Source organism: Armigeres subalbatus, chromosome 2 (assembly GCF_024139115.2).
Source record: "Armigeres subalbatus isolate Guangzhou_Male chromosome 2, GZ_Asu_2, whole genome shotgun sequence".
Taxonomy (NCBI): Eukaryota; Metazoa; Arthropoda; class Insecta; order Diptera; family Culicidae; genus Armigeres; species Armigeres subalbatus.
In genome coordinates this window covers 383,677,852-383,693,291 of record NC_085140.1, presented here as the reverse complement: position 1 = coordinate 383,693,291, position 15,440 = coordinate 383,677,852, and the positions used below count along the sequence as shown (strand labels likewise).

General features: G+C 39.6%; 1 protein-coding gene across 5 annotated transcripts in view; it reads right to left on the bottom strand.

The window, feature by feature from the left end:
- Positions 1-6,699: 6,699 nt before the first annotated feature.
- Positions 6,700-15,440, bottom strand: part of LOC134213150 (protein real-time) — a 61,422-nt gene continuing 52,681 nt past the window's right edge. For all 5 annotated transcript variants that reach the window (XM_062691800.1, XM_062691801.1, XM_062691799.1 and 2 more), the window contains 3 exons: positions 8,972-9,230; positions 8,814-8,914; positions 6,700-8,757 (listed from right to left, as the gene is read on the bottom strand). In XM_062691800.1, the coding sequence (XP_062547784.1) occupies positions 8,581-8,757; positions 8,814-8,914; positions 8,972-9,230 (537 nt within the window). In that variant the 3' untranslated portion in view covers positions 6,700-8,580. The remainder of the gene's footprint in view (positions 8,758-8,813; positions 8,915-8,971; positions 9,231-15,440) is intronic.

The following is a 15,440-nucleotide window of genomic DNA, read 5'->3' as shown; positions in this document are numbered from 1 at the left end:
ATATATTTAAAAGTTTTCAACATATCACGGTTAATAACATTTTAAAAGCATACTTCCTATACTTCACCATGTTGAAAACCAGTGATTTCACGCACACGTCCGTCGCCGCTAGATGGCAACAACGCGGCTGCGTCAAAGCGAATCGCCTTCTCGCGTGCTTGTTGCCCGAAATGTTGTTTAGTAGGACCGGACGTTGTCAACAGAAGGTGCTAGTGTGAGATGTCAAATCAAAAGGTAAACGATGCAGGCGCCTCTAGGTATGAAATCAGTAAGCATTACAATTTATAACGACCGTTTAGAGCATGGACGATAAAAATTTCATCAGTGTTACGCCTGTTTGTCTGTGGTCTTCATATTGCGATAAATTGAATGTCCCTCTGGATCCGAGTTTAAAACTGTTGAAACCCGTGTTTGCAATTTCACTTGTGCCGTAAAACGGGGCGAATAGAAACACTCTGCACCATATAAGAAGTTGTATAAAAATAACTGCGGTCTATGAATTCAATTCAGTTTTTTTAATTAAATTTAAGGACTTTGCTGTTGGGGGAAGAAAAGTGCAATGGGTATAATGGCTAAAATGATAAGCAAAAAACAATGTCCACTCTAAGGGACCTTCCTTAGCTGTGCGGTAAGATGCGCGGCTACAAATCAAGACCATGCTGACGGTGGATTTTTACGAAGTCCGTCCAACAATTTGGTTTCGCCGACGATATATATCATAGCACGTAACTTTGAGAAGATGGAGGAATCCTACATCAGATTGAAAAGCGAAGCTAAGTAGTTCGGACTAGTCATCAACACGTCGAATACGAAGTATATGATAGGAAGAGGACCAAGAGAAGCAACGTGAGCCACTTGGGCTCACTGGTGACCTCCGATAACGATACCAGCAAAGAGATTTAGAGACGAATCGTGGCTGGAAACCGTACATACCTTGGACTCCACAAGACGCTCCGATCGAATAGTTTCTCGACAACGATTTGATGGGACCGAGAATGCGAGCGAGCAAGGTGGATCGATCAGGTAAAGACGATTTACGGACCCTTCGTAGACTGCGTGTTGGGTGCGTTGCATCCATGGACCGAGTTGAATGGAGAAGAGGACTTCGGGTGTTCTACACAGCGACCAAAGCTCTGAACTACGAGATCAAACCCAAGTAATCTAAAGTTCCTTTAAAAGTACTTGTCATTTTTATTTTTTAAGTGGTGGAATTCAATGGGATTGTACAAACTCGTCTTATGACAAGTAAAGACATTCCACTAAAAAGCTCAAAATATTTTTTTTAAAGTACGTTTTTCGCTTAATCTGCTTGAATGAGCTGATTAAGCGAATAACGTACTTTTTATGGAACTTTTGGTACTTGAGAATGTAGTATAAGAGCCTGATTTGAAAAGCTGTGTAGGATGGTCAACGATACCCCGTGGGGTGCATACAGGATAGTAGTGGCTAAGACTGACAGCAAACCTCCTGATAAATAGCCGGAGATATTAGCCAGTATCGTCGAAGGTTTGTTCCCGAAGCATAACACATAGAACTGGCCCGCTACACCGTACGACGTGGTACCGCTAGTGAATAACGATGAGCTTATCGTCGCTGCAACAAAACTTGAGCTAAATAAGACACCAGGTCCTGATGTATTCCCAACCTGGTACTTAAGTACGAGATTCTTGCTGCTCCAGGTATGTTCAGTAGCTGCCTCCAACCATGCCTGGGTAAGGGAAACTTCCCAGACCACTGGAAACGGCAGAAGCTGTTGCCTAAACCTGGGAAAGCCCCGGGAGATCATAAATGCCGTTCTACCATCGAAGCAATTCGATCGGTAACGGAAACGGCTAAGATATCGCGTGGTTTAAATACGAGAGGTATTAGTCACTAGATGTAAAGAATGCATTTAATAACGTAGCTGAGTCCCTGCATCGCTCGAAAGTCCCTGATTATAATCGACAGGAATCGAGAGTAATCGATTAGTTACTAATCGATTAATCGGGATTTTACATCTCTAGCTGTCAGTTTGAATATGAATCTGAATCATGCACTTTCCCAGCAGTGGCTCAAGATTCATTTTTTATAACAGTCGAGATTCAAAAGCTTAAAACTGTTATACCGCTCAGTTCTATTTTCTGCAGATTTGAACCGCGAATGAATCACGAGATTCAAATATTTTTCAATTGTTTTGGTGCATGAATGCGTCATTTTATGTACGGATCAATCCACTTTGCATTTACCGCGCCTTCCTCAGCAGTAACATAATCATTTCATTTAATGGAAAAACAATCACTGCTGGGGAAGAACCAAACTAGAAAAGTATTCGAAAATTTGCAACCAAACTGAATCACTACTGATTTCACTCTAAGTGCTTCGGAAATGAGCATAACAAGATCGTGCTTATATAGCACACCAATGTAAATAAATACTAAGGTATGGAAATCCATATATTGTGTGCGTGCCTTTCGTGTATGGCGAAAAATCTTTCACTACTACATTCAAACACAGAGAACAGACGTTGAAGCTGCACTCACTATGTTGTGATAACTTTTTACTGTTCATTTTGAAATAACTTTGGAATGTCGCCGTTATCCCGTGCATAATCAGCGCTAGCGTCATCAAAAAATGCCACTGTGCGCTAGTATCGCTATGCATGCAAGAGTATAGCAGCGCCATCGTGTTGTCAAAATGAGATTGTGAGTTGCAATGTCGACGTCGTTGGCGTTGCAGTTCGGTTTGTTTGTTTACACATGTTTTGCAAGAAACTTTGTTCGAGCCTCCATGTCTGTTCTCTGTGATTCAAACGAGCTCCCATAAGAAGCCGTGCAAATATGTACGTCACCATTTGCTGTTTACATTTTCCATCATCCACTAATACACTTGCATTTGGTCTTCTTCCTCACCTTATATCTATTCTCATTGATAGCACACGTATGGCATATGTCAAAATGACAATCATCCATATTCTTGTTTACGTACGAACGCGCTTTCGAACGATAGTTGAAGCGCATTCTCGTTTACGCCAGCAAAATCAAATGGAGAAACGGTTCGAATGAATCACATTTGTTCGAAAGTATCTTTCGTCCGTAAACAAGAATAAGCGTTGTCGTATTCCAGCCGAAAACGGCTAAATAGAATCCGCTTTTGAATAGCGGTGCGACACTTCGACAACAACTGCACCGTCAGCCTCGCCGTCGCTACTCAATCTCACGACCACACCACTACCATCACGTCCGGCGTCGGCCTCGGCATCGATGCGCTAGCATTGCAGTTCCCTGCCGCGCAACCTCTCGCAGCCTCTCATAAGCCACCGATTCATTTACTCTCGCATAAACGAAGGAGAGTTCGAATTATTGGATATTTTGAACGGTAAATTGGGGCTCATGGAACATAGCTTCATTAAATTGGAATGACTGCTTCCTAATATTTTATATGCTATCCGCAACCACAGAATCACATTATATGATTGAATCTAAAATAGTGATTATAAACTAAAATCGTTTGCCATCAACTATGAATACTACAAGGGTGAATATCTGTTTTCTGTCAAAAGTTACGACGGGGTGCCGACAACCGACCACTGATGGCAACCGACAACCTTCCCCTACTGTAATGCTGTGAACACCTCGCTCACCCCAACAGCAAAAATGTCTCAGGTGTGGGACGAAAATCATTGCGGTTCATGCGCGGTGGTTGTTGCCGTGGTTCTCTTCCCCTAAGTGAGTGAGTGATAAAGACCGTTAGGACTCTAGCACAGCTTGCATTGCAATCGACAAGTGGTGAGGTTACTATCTAGAAATCGATGTTATGTGTTTTAATTTGCCTTGTACGTAAGCATAAGTGAGAGCGTTCTTAATAGTCCCCCCTGATGTATTGCTTAGTTGCGGGCCGGAGGATATGGACTAGCGAATAGGTTTTGCTTTTAGTGGGTCGGGTAAAAACCGGTTTGGTGTAAAGTGTTCTCGAAGGGCATGTAGGGCTTACTATTCTGACAGAATCAAAACCTCATCAGCTGGAAGATGTGTATTGATACTAGCAAGACCCAGGGCATCAACTACTCACTCACTCATGTATCCTGAGCATATCTAGGGGTACATAAGGCCAATGTAATAGATCTCCATCCTGTGTGGCTGCTCACTTTAACCTTGACCTGGGCCCAGGTCAGATTCTTGTCGACCTCCTTTATTTCTTTGTTGAGGCTACGCCACCAAGAGCCTCTGGGTCTGCTTTTGCTGCGATGTCCTGCTGGATGCCAGTCCAGCGCTTGCTTGCAGATATCGTCTCCGCTTTTTCGTAATGTGTGTGACCGACCCACCTCCATTTACGCTCTCGAATTTCTGTCGATATGGGTTTTAGATGGTATCGTCGATGGAGCTCAGCATTCGATATCCAATTGTGAGGCCAACAGGCCTACAGCCAACAGGCCCGAATTATAAAACGTGAACATCGGTTGATAAGTACTTGCAGTTTCTGCATAAACATGAACAAAAGATTTTACGAATGTTCTGCATCGTACCTAAAACACGTCCGATCGCGTACCAATTATTTACTCACTCGACCGCGCAAACTATCTGCTTACTGAACAGAAACACGAGAAAACACGCACTGATTGGACACGACACCTTCCATCCACTCCTGCGGCAGAACATCATCCTCCCAAACCTTGGTAATTACCCAGTGCAGCGCTCTAGTCAGTGCATCACCACCGTGTTTAAACAGCTCTCCTGGTATTTGGTCAACTCCAAGGGCTTTGTTGTTTTTCAGCCGGCCGATCTCTTCCTGGATTTCCTGGAGATTCCGAACCGGAAGTCGCATGTCCTGCACGCGGCTCCAAAGTTCCGTTCATTTCCATACCGCCACCGTTTTCTGCCACATCGCAATTCAGGAGCTATTCGTAGTGCTGCCGCCACCTTTGGATCACCTCACGCTCGTCTGTAAGAAGGTTCCCGTTTATGTCCTCACATAAATCGGGCTGTGGTACGTGGCCCTTAAGTGAACGGTTTAACTTCTCATAGAACTTTCGTGCGTTATTAGCGCGGTACAGTTGCTCCGTCTCGATCTTCCTGCTGGCGCTTTTTCCTCCGAAATATGAGTTTTGTCTGTTCCGCGCCCGTTTGTATCGTACCTCGTTCGCCCTCGGTGATGTTGCGGTGTTGCAGCAATCTCGCCCATGCTGCATTCTTCTCCTCAACTAACTGCTCACATTCGCCGTCATACCAGTCGTTTCTTTGATTCGGAGCCACCGTGCCTAGTGGAGCGGTTGCGGTGCTTCCAATGGCGGATCGAATATCTCTCCAGCCATCTTCAAGTGAGGCTGCGCCCTACCGGCTCTTCCGTTGGGAGTGCCACTTCCAGCTGCTGCGCGTAGTCTTGGCCTAGTCTACCGTCTTGTAGCCGCCCAATATTTGGCCGCTGCGGACGACTCCGACGCGTGTTGTACACCGTCGAGCGTTTTGAGCGCAGACATACTGCAACGAGGTAGTGGTCGGTAAGTGCGTACGTTCGTGATGTTGGAGAAGAATTTACCGTCGATTTGGTTTTCTGTTACTTGATTAGGTGATTTCCATGTGGCCTTGTGGATATTCTTGTGGGGGAAGAAAGTGCTTCGGACTACCATTCCGGGGGAGGCTCAAAAGTCCGGTCCGATGACCGATCTATACATTTCCTCCCTTCCTATCTGAGCATCCATCGTATGTCTGCTCCAGCTGTGCATAGAACGCTTCTTTCTCATCGTCGGGTCTCCCTTCGTGTGGGCTGTGCACGTTGATGATGCTATAGTTGAAGAATCGGCCTTTTATCCTCAGCTTGCACATCCTTGCGTTGATTGGCTGCCACCCAATCACGCGTTGACGCATCTTTCCCAGCACTATGTCGATCTTGGTTACACCGTCCGACGCTAACTGGCTGCCAAGATATTGAAAGTTTTCGACCTTCTCCACTGCTTGCCCGGCTACCGTAAAGTTGGAGGGGTTGTTTGTGTTTGTGTCTAACGATTTAGTCTTGTTGAATTTGATGGTGAGACCCGCCGTTGAGGAGCGTTCTGGCAGGTCGTTCAGCTCACTCTCAAGTCCAAATCCTCTACACTTGTTTGGCGGTACCCCGTTTGGCATAATGGTCATTTGGCATAGGGTCGTTTAACATAATGGTCATTTAATCATAATTCACATCAGTTGTTTATGGCTGTTTGGTATAATTCTATTCTGCGTTTTGTATCATTTGGTGGATTACCATTCCACAGTTGGTACAATTTCGCGACGAACCGTTTCGCGGCCAATATCCCAGCAAATGCGAGTATTCCAAGAAGGTAAACTAGCACATTCCACCTTACACCGGGCAAATGCAAACATGTGAAGAAGGAAAAACATCTCGTTTTGCCTTATACCGGGCAAATACGAGCAATTAAGAAAGGCAAAATATCACATTTTGCATTATACCAGGCAAACGCGTACACCGCTAAATAATTAATATTTCCTGCTGAAGTTCTTTGTTTATTACAATGGAATTTTTGAGCCGACTAGTTGTTATAAGTTTTTGTTGATACTCCTTAAATCCCTTCCAGGACCCAAAAATAATGTCAGGGTCCGTTACCAGATATTCGTCCAGCAGGCCATTTGAGATCTGTTCTTTAATCTAGTCTGCTAGAGGGGATCATTTTTGCTAGAATATCTAGAGCTTTGGATAGTTTCTCTATACATATAAAAGAAATCTTGAACATAATGTGTGTTAATTATAATAATTTATTTTTAATGACTTTCCCGTCCCGATGTGTACCAAACCATGTTTTTTGTATTTTTAGTAATGTATCTGATCTTAGATCAATTAATTAATTTTATTGGTTGCACTTATCCTCAATAAATTTATGTTTTGCAGCTTATTTGTATGTTGCAACTTCTATTATTTGCATTGTAACTTATTTTGCATATAAAAAGAACCTCAATTCCATTAATGAAGTACAATATTCGTTTCACTATAAACCTAATAAGGAATTAATTTTGAGTTGTAATCAGCAATCTCAATGTTTGCATATATAATAGCATTTAAAACTGAACAATCGTAATCAACAAGCGTATAATGATAAAAGGGATAATACGAATTGAACTTTTCGAATGAATTTCTATCGTACTTGTGTTGGGTATGCTGATAAAAAACAGTGGCGCCTCCTACTGGTTTTGCTGATTATGTATGAGTTTTGTATTTGAGTTGATCCAAAAATATATGTGGATACAATATGTCACTTCTTTTCTACATTCTTAAATAAGCTTGAAGAAGTCTATTCTAAGATTTTCTAATGGCTATACGTATATTTCAATGGTTGGAATCTGTTTGTTGTATTGACTGGACTTTACCGGCATAACATCGTCAAGAGAAAACCATACTTGGTGGGACAAACAAACTTAAAGATAACCTCTATGAGAGAAAGTACTGTAAGTAAAAAAAGTACGAACGTATACTGCTTCTGATGTCTCGAACATGTAGTCGACCATACGTTTCTGTTTTTGAACAAAAATCTTTTATTAAATTTATCACAGATTTACATTAACACTTTATATAATTATTACTATTTCTCGCCTACCCGTGCTACATATCGTACTGAATGTTCATGAAAATGTTCGCAACTATTACTTAGTAGTAAATATATCAGAACGGTTTATACACTGTTGAAAACAATGGAAACTTTGTAGGTGATATAACATAGTGGGGTCGGTCATTGCTATAGCCTCATAAGTTTGTTCTACTTGGCGGTGAAGTTAATAGATGTGAGGTAAAGAGATTCACGATAGTTGTGATCCTAGGTCCTATATTCAAAGCAACTATACATTTGCTTCATGTACAGCGGGTATTTTGCTATGTGTACCAGTTGTAAAATATATACCACATTGAACTCTATACCGTTGTATAGACCATGATAAGCAGAGTTTTGTTTCTTCTCTTGTGATGTACACAATAATTTATGGTTTGGCTTCGCTAAATCAGGTAGAAAAATGACTTCGATCCTGTAAGCTTCTGTATTCGTGCAACATCAATAAAGTGTGATTTTTGCTTAATAGTAGGGTTACTTGTATAAAATGATTCGAATAACTGTATCTGTAGACTTTGTTTCAAGGTAGAATTTGAGATCATAATCTGCTGTTAAACGATTGAAAATTCACATGTAGGTTTCTACACGCTTCTGTCTGATATTGTCTTATGTCTAAGTCACGCGGACATAAATTTGCTAATTACTTTTGACCTAAATACATTATCTACTGCCTTGTTCATAAATGATGCCGATGTTATGCAGTTCAGGTTTTATGTTTGCAATGATGTATACAACACGTTTCACACTTCACCATTCTGAACCATCAAGCATACTGTTAAAAGATTCTTCGTTCCTTGATTGTTTGCTTATTGTTTCTATGTTACAACCTTTGAAATTGCAATAATTTATCAAATCAAATGCAACTTTGCATGTGTCATCAATGTGAAATGTTAGCCGTTATGCTTACTACCATCAAAAGAGATTCTACGCTACTTTCAGAAAGAATGAGAATGGGGGATGCTCATGCAATTGACCCCTTAGTGGCGCGGGGTAGCATCAGTCTCATCAGTTTCGTCTCATCGAGATTGCAGACTGTTCGAGGAGAATCCCGATTGCAGACTAGTCATTGAGCCTTTGTAGTTGGCGGAGCTGAGAATCTCATGAAAGTACATCAATTGAGCAGGGCCATCGCAGGATGGCGGACACATCCACTGCAGAACGTATGTTCCGGCAGTGGCCATTTCGTGGGAACCCTTTGAAAATAGTCGATTATAGCTAGACAAGAAACAATAGATCAAAGAACACTTACTTGTACGCCCTCTTTAGGTTTACATCTGACCTTCTCTTCGAGTCTAAAGTAATGTACGCCTTCTTTCATTTCAGGGTTGTCGAACACGGATGAAAATGACTCTGTAATCAATAATAGTTATGTTAGACAATCATTCAACCTCTAAGAGATCCTCTTACCGTTGAAACTTTGTTCCAGATCGTTATCGGTTCTATAGAGCGCGAATAAGATGTCGTTCTTGAGTACGTCAATGTCCCACGTTAAAACCGATTTGGGGTCGGTGTTCTTGATGATCAGTTCGAACATCTGCCCCGGTTTGAGATCGACCGATTTGTACAATCCATGGTGCTCGTGCGTGTGCGTTGCGCCATTGTTTTCTTCTGCCGATTCCGATTTGTACAAATGCTTCGGTATAAGACCGCCTTCGTGAATCATCGTCTAGAAGCAATTGAGCACCAATTGTAGTCTGAACTCGATGGTCGTCTGATTTATAATTATCAACTAATATTGAAGTATGAATATACAAAGAAAATATTGAGCACGGGTGTTTAGTGAAACAGAATTGCCTTCGAAGTATGCGATGCTTGTTTTATTTTTAGTTAACCCTCAATTAATTTTAAGATCTTGGTTTTTCAAATACTTCAGGATGTGTTTTAGTTTTGCACAATATGCTTCAAATATTTCAAATGATCTACATATTAGTTGCGCATGATGGATTCGATTCTGTTTCACTTCAAGCGATTTTTTTTTTAAACTTGGTGGTCTATTAACTTTTATGCACATAAGCTTTGTTCAATGAGAGCAATTACCAGAATAAATTCATCTAATTTGAATCGCTGGAGGGGAAGCCAATTATGAGATTGAAGAGTTAAAGTTGAAATAACAAGTTGGAATGTTGTATTGTTTTCGTTAGGTTGTTTTCTAATTCCTTATTTCTAATAAATAACCTTAAAATTGACTTCCATTCAGTAAAAAATATAGTTTAAAATACATCAGCAATTAATGCTGCTCATTGGACAAAACATTTACCTACTAGTGGATCAAATAATGAGTTCTGAAGGATTATTTTAGAATGTGGGATTTGGTGATGAGTATAACGACATCACTGTTCAGAGGGTTTGTTTACAAAGCCTGAAGACGTATACTTCGGAAAGATGCATAAACAACTAAACATGATGAAAATTACTTTAACCTTCCAAACATGATAACTTGATGTAGGGTAAATGACGGCTTTAGTAAGAATTGACAACTCCCATAAAAAAAAACAGGTAAGCAATCTCTCTGAACTGTCGTAACAACTGATATTGGTGTCTTTAAATACTCCATAGAACTGGTGGTGATGTTCCGAAATGGCTGAATGTGTTGTTCTATTTGCTTACTGTGAGCTAGGATAAACAACATGTATGAATGGAACAAGCAGCGGCTAGTATACGGTGTTCTGCATAACATTTTGGATGGGGAATTTGAAGACCATCACAATGGAAACATATTTTTTGTGACTTATAAATGAATATACCTAATATATTTTATGGACGGACAAATTAGTAAAGTAGTATTATGGCTATTTACAAAAAAAAGTAATATAAAAATATAGAAAACATATATTCTTTAATTGGCTAAAAATGAAGAGTTGTATGATCCGTCATAGGGATCACCGTAGCCACTGCACCAATTGCAGAAAGTACAGACAAAAACCATGACGTTGTTTGATTCGGGTCTATAAGTGGCCCTTTCCCCCAGGGCACCTGATCCAGGGACATGGCCAGATGGACACAGACAGAAAATATACGAAATTGCCAGCAATGAACTGGGATTGTAAAATCATGAAGTTTGATACGTCGCATGACGTTGTTTGATTCGGAACGATAAGTGGCCATCTTCCCGAGATCCTGGTCCGGGGACATGGCCAGATTGACAGAGATAGAAATATAATGCCTGAAATGACCAGGAATGCACTGGCATTGCAAAATCGTAAAGTTTGAAACGTCACAAGGCCTTGTTTCGATTGGGTTGGTAAGTGGCCACTTCCGCCAGGGTACCAGGCACCAGGTACTTCCAAAGTGGCCCAATAATCATAGGGAATCTATGCGGTCATTCTGCTTTACGTATTATAACATCTGTCGATGAATTTATATTTTACAATCATTAAATGGCTGAGAAAAGGATTTTTTTCTATACCAAAATAATCTATTACCCCAACGGAATCCGGAATATCTTCGGAACCATGTTACGGACCGTCTCCAGATTTCGGGAACGAAGATTTTATGAATTTCTGGATCCAACAACACCAGAAGCAATCTGTGGTTATTTGACCAAGTTAGAGTAGATTGAAGGAAAAAAAGTTACTTAAAAAAATAGGTCGGTATTGGTGCGATTCTCATGAATGCAAAAAATATAATTGAGTATTTTTTAGCATGTGTTTTATGCAACGTACACACCAGTCAAGCAGTTTGACGAACATTGACTCCGCCCCCAAGAAATCGCTTCGGTTGCTGCTTTGTTTGAACGTGTGTGAAGTTGTTCGAACAACCATTTGACAGTTGGCGGCTCGGTTGGAAAAAATTAAAACGGTTTGATTTTGGTTTGAGTTGGCGGGGGTGGAGTCAAGGTTCGCCGAACATGTTTGAGCATTTGTAGTGAAGTTGCACAAACCCCCATATATTTTTTGATGGTTGGTGCTCGAGTTGGTGCTTCGGTCGTTCGTGTGTGATATTGTTGGTCGAATAAATTGATTGTTCGTGTCGCTGTTGGTAAAACTTGATGGATGTTTGAATAAACGAGAGGTGGAGTCAATGTTGGTCGAACTGCTTGACCGTGTGTACGTTCCATTAGGCGAGTCATACAGTCACTCTCAAAATTGAGCGTACAGCATGTATTAGATGAATATATTTGAAAATTCCAAAGGAAATTTAATTATTGGCTCGGTTGTTTTTACTGCATTTCAATATTCATCCCTTCCTTTAATGTATGCGTATCACTGAGAAAAATTTTATAGTAGAAACTACCATTTTAGGGGTAATATTGAGAACAAAACCGACGTTTTTCAACCGAAGTGCCAATTGTCTTAAAATAACTAACATATGGTCTATCTTACGATAAAATTAGTATGTTCAACCGCTTACATGGTTATTCTTACTGAAAACATAGTAAAATTGTGTGGGAAAATCAACTATTTCGTTTGAGTCTATGCTAAATAACAATTTTTGTGGTAAAATTGAAAATAATATCAATCAAATTCACTACATTTATAGTAAAATTAAGTGAAGTGTCCCTTCGGTTGAAAAACGTCGGTACTGTTCTTAATTTTACTACAAAATTGTAATTTCTACTACAAAGTTTTTTTTTTCAGTGTACATAAAATGGTTGAATTTTTTTCTCTAAAATTCATTTATTTGAAAATAATTTACGCTACTTAAACATTCAATGTTTTTAAATTAAACCTTTAATCAAAATGACGAGCAAGTAAGATGTATAAACAATGCTATTTAATAATTCAATGCTTCTGGGCAAAATATATGCTTTAAGATATGAATTTCTCCGGCATCGTGTCTTATATATGATAGATTATCGAAATCGAGCGAGACATACGATAAATTTGGGAAAATTCAGTCGGTAAATGATGAAAACAGATGTAAACATACAGAGGAAAGGACAAATGTTGGGAATGGCATATTTCAAATTAAGTATAACTTTTTTTTAAAAGTCGATGTATAGGTAGCTTATAAGCTCAGGACACTCATTAATAATAATATCAATAAAAGAGCAGCACGCGGATACATTATAAGATATCATTTCATATTTGAAGACTCAGTCATCGTAGGAACAAATTTGGTTGAATCATTTAAATTCACCAAGATATCATTAAATAAGCTGCCGAACTCTTAAAAAAGTTTATTTTCACTCGCCACATGGAAATCATCCAATTGTATCCCTTATGGTAACAGATCGTGGAGTTTAATCCAAATTTAATTATGAAATTACGATTTTAAGCTATCTTTTCAATATTCAATCAGAAGTTATGTTCGGTACCTTAATATGCACCTTGTACTTTCAGAATTTGAAGGTGAATGATTGGATTCAATAATATAACTCTTAATGATAGACCTGAGCCAATAATCGAGCTTTAAAACAAATTTAAGTTGAAGCCATACTAAATTTTAATTATGTAATTCCTAACCTTTGTCGTTTTCTCTGTATGTTTACAACTGTTTTCATCATTTACCGACTGAATTTTCCCAAATTAATCGTATGTCTCGCTCGATTTCAATTATCTATCATATATAAGATACGATGCCGGTGAAACATACAAATTAAAGCATCTATTTTGCCCAGCAGCATTGAATTGTTAAATAGCAATGTTCTTACCTCTCACTTGTTCGTCATTTTGACCAAAACATGGTTTAATTTCAAAACATTGAATGTTTAAGTAGCGGATGTTTATTATTATAAATATAATCATGAAAAAACAGTATTAAAATACATTTATAATAATGTTATAATGTTTATAATAAAAAAATTTATAGAAAAAAATCGCTGTATGCTCAATTTTGTCACATCTAATAGACGTATTTTGAGTCTATTTTCTAATAAATAAACTTTAGACAAAAAATTTCAACAATTTTATGTAAGCATTCATTGAAGGAAGGGATGAATAGTGAAATACATTAAAAACAACCGAGCCAACCATTTAATTTCCTTTGAAATATTCGAATGTTGTCAACTAATCCATACTGTACGCGTTGTCAACTAACCCATACTAATCCATAATCCTTACAGTACGAGTGACTGTAAGTACGAGACACTGAAGACGACCTTACTGTTGAGGTCGAAATACGTATCTTTCAAGATAAAATCAAGTAGTTTTATGGCCATAACTTCTGATCCCATAGTCCGTTCTGGCCAATTCTCAATAGCAAACAATGGAAAAGGCCCCGTTATCGATTGGAACCTGTTGCGAGTAATTCGGGAAATGCTAAGTTTCATAAAGTGTGTCTCGTACGAGAAAGTTCAAAGGGTCGGCAAATACGAGCAGCAAGTAAAACTCCGTGGGTAAGAATATAGCAAAAAAGAAAGAAGGCAAATGTAGCACTAAACAAATTTGTTTTTTTTTTAATCTTTATTTAGCTTGAGCTTGAGCTTGATTGACTGCTCGTAGTTGCTACTCCATTATGACCAGATCAGCTGTTCTTGCACAGGGAACCAACAGATGTTTGCTTGGGACTAGCACACATCTTCAATGTACAAGTACTGGTGATCTCATTTGTTAGGTCATACTGGCGCCTGCCACGTCAGAATGCAAGTTAATGTAGGGAAGGGGAGGAAATGATGATGCAATCACTCGCCCACTGCAAGCCGAATATACCTCTGCACTTGCCACGAGTTCATGCGGAATTTGTTGGAATTTCTGGGTTAGGTTGGAGAGGCAGAGGTTCGTCTTGGTTAACGAGCTGCCAATGTGATAGATAGGAGAAGGTAACTGATGGAATTTCTGATTGGATGTAGGAAACGAGCTCTATAGTTCATTTCCAATTCTAGCAGATTACTGTTAGAATACTCAAGTTGAAGGTATAGAAATAGTAAATGGAAACGGTATGGAAGTCCATTTCCAGTTCTAACGATTGCTAGAACATGAGAAATAAAGAGAAAGATACAAAGTAGGAGAATGGAACGGATCTGGGATTGAACCCACGACCTCCTGCGTATGAGGCAGAAGCAGTAGCCATATGACTATCAAGCCCGCCTCGAAACAAAAGAGATCACGCACTGAACTGATTAATTTTATTACCGGCCGCGCAATGCAGAACACAATATTTCGTCCGACCGCGCGATCGTTCTGCTGTTCGAAACAAAAGAGATCACGCACTGAACTGATGAATTTTATTACCGGCCGCGCAATGCAAAACACAATAATGCGGCCGACCGCGCGATCGTTCTGCTGTCCGAAACAAGAGAGATCACGCACTGAACTGATTAATTTTATTACCGGCCGCGCAATGCAGAACACAATATTTCGTCCGACCGCGCGATGTTTTTTTTAATCTTTATTTGAGTGATAAACAAATTTGTGTGGAAAAGGAAAAGGCGCCAGCAAAAAGTTCGAGATCGCGTTCAAGGCGCCAGTAAGACGTTCGAATTGTACCGCGCTGATGACATACAAGATCCTTAGGGGCCGTACACATATTACGTAAGCACTTATGGGGGGAGGTCCGTAATTTTCTTACGCGCCATATAAATAAAAAATCATGTTACAGTCGACTCTCTACATCTCGATGTTCTATATCTCGATATCTCTCCCTATGCCGATGGTTTTCTCGGTCCCTTCGATTTCCGTACATTTGGGAATAAGGTACCAGTCAAAACGATTAATGCAAGAGATGGCGTTTTTTCAATGGTAGTAAAATCGAAATTTCATCAGTATTAGGCTACTAATCAGTGCAAACTAAGTGCAGGAGATAATCTTTTCACATCATACTTCATTCCTTATCACTACTTTCTTCTAAAACACCACCATTTTCCATAAATTTGCAAAATACTTGATTTTCCCATACATTTTATCGATTTCCAACAAGGTACCAGTCAAAACGATTAATGCAAGAGATGGCGTTTTTTCAGTGGTAGTAAAATCGAAAATTCATCACTATAAAACTA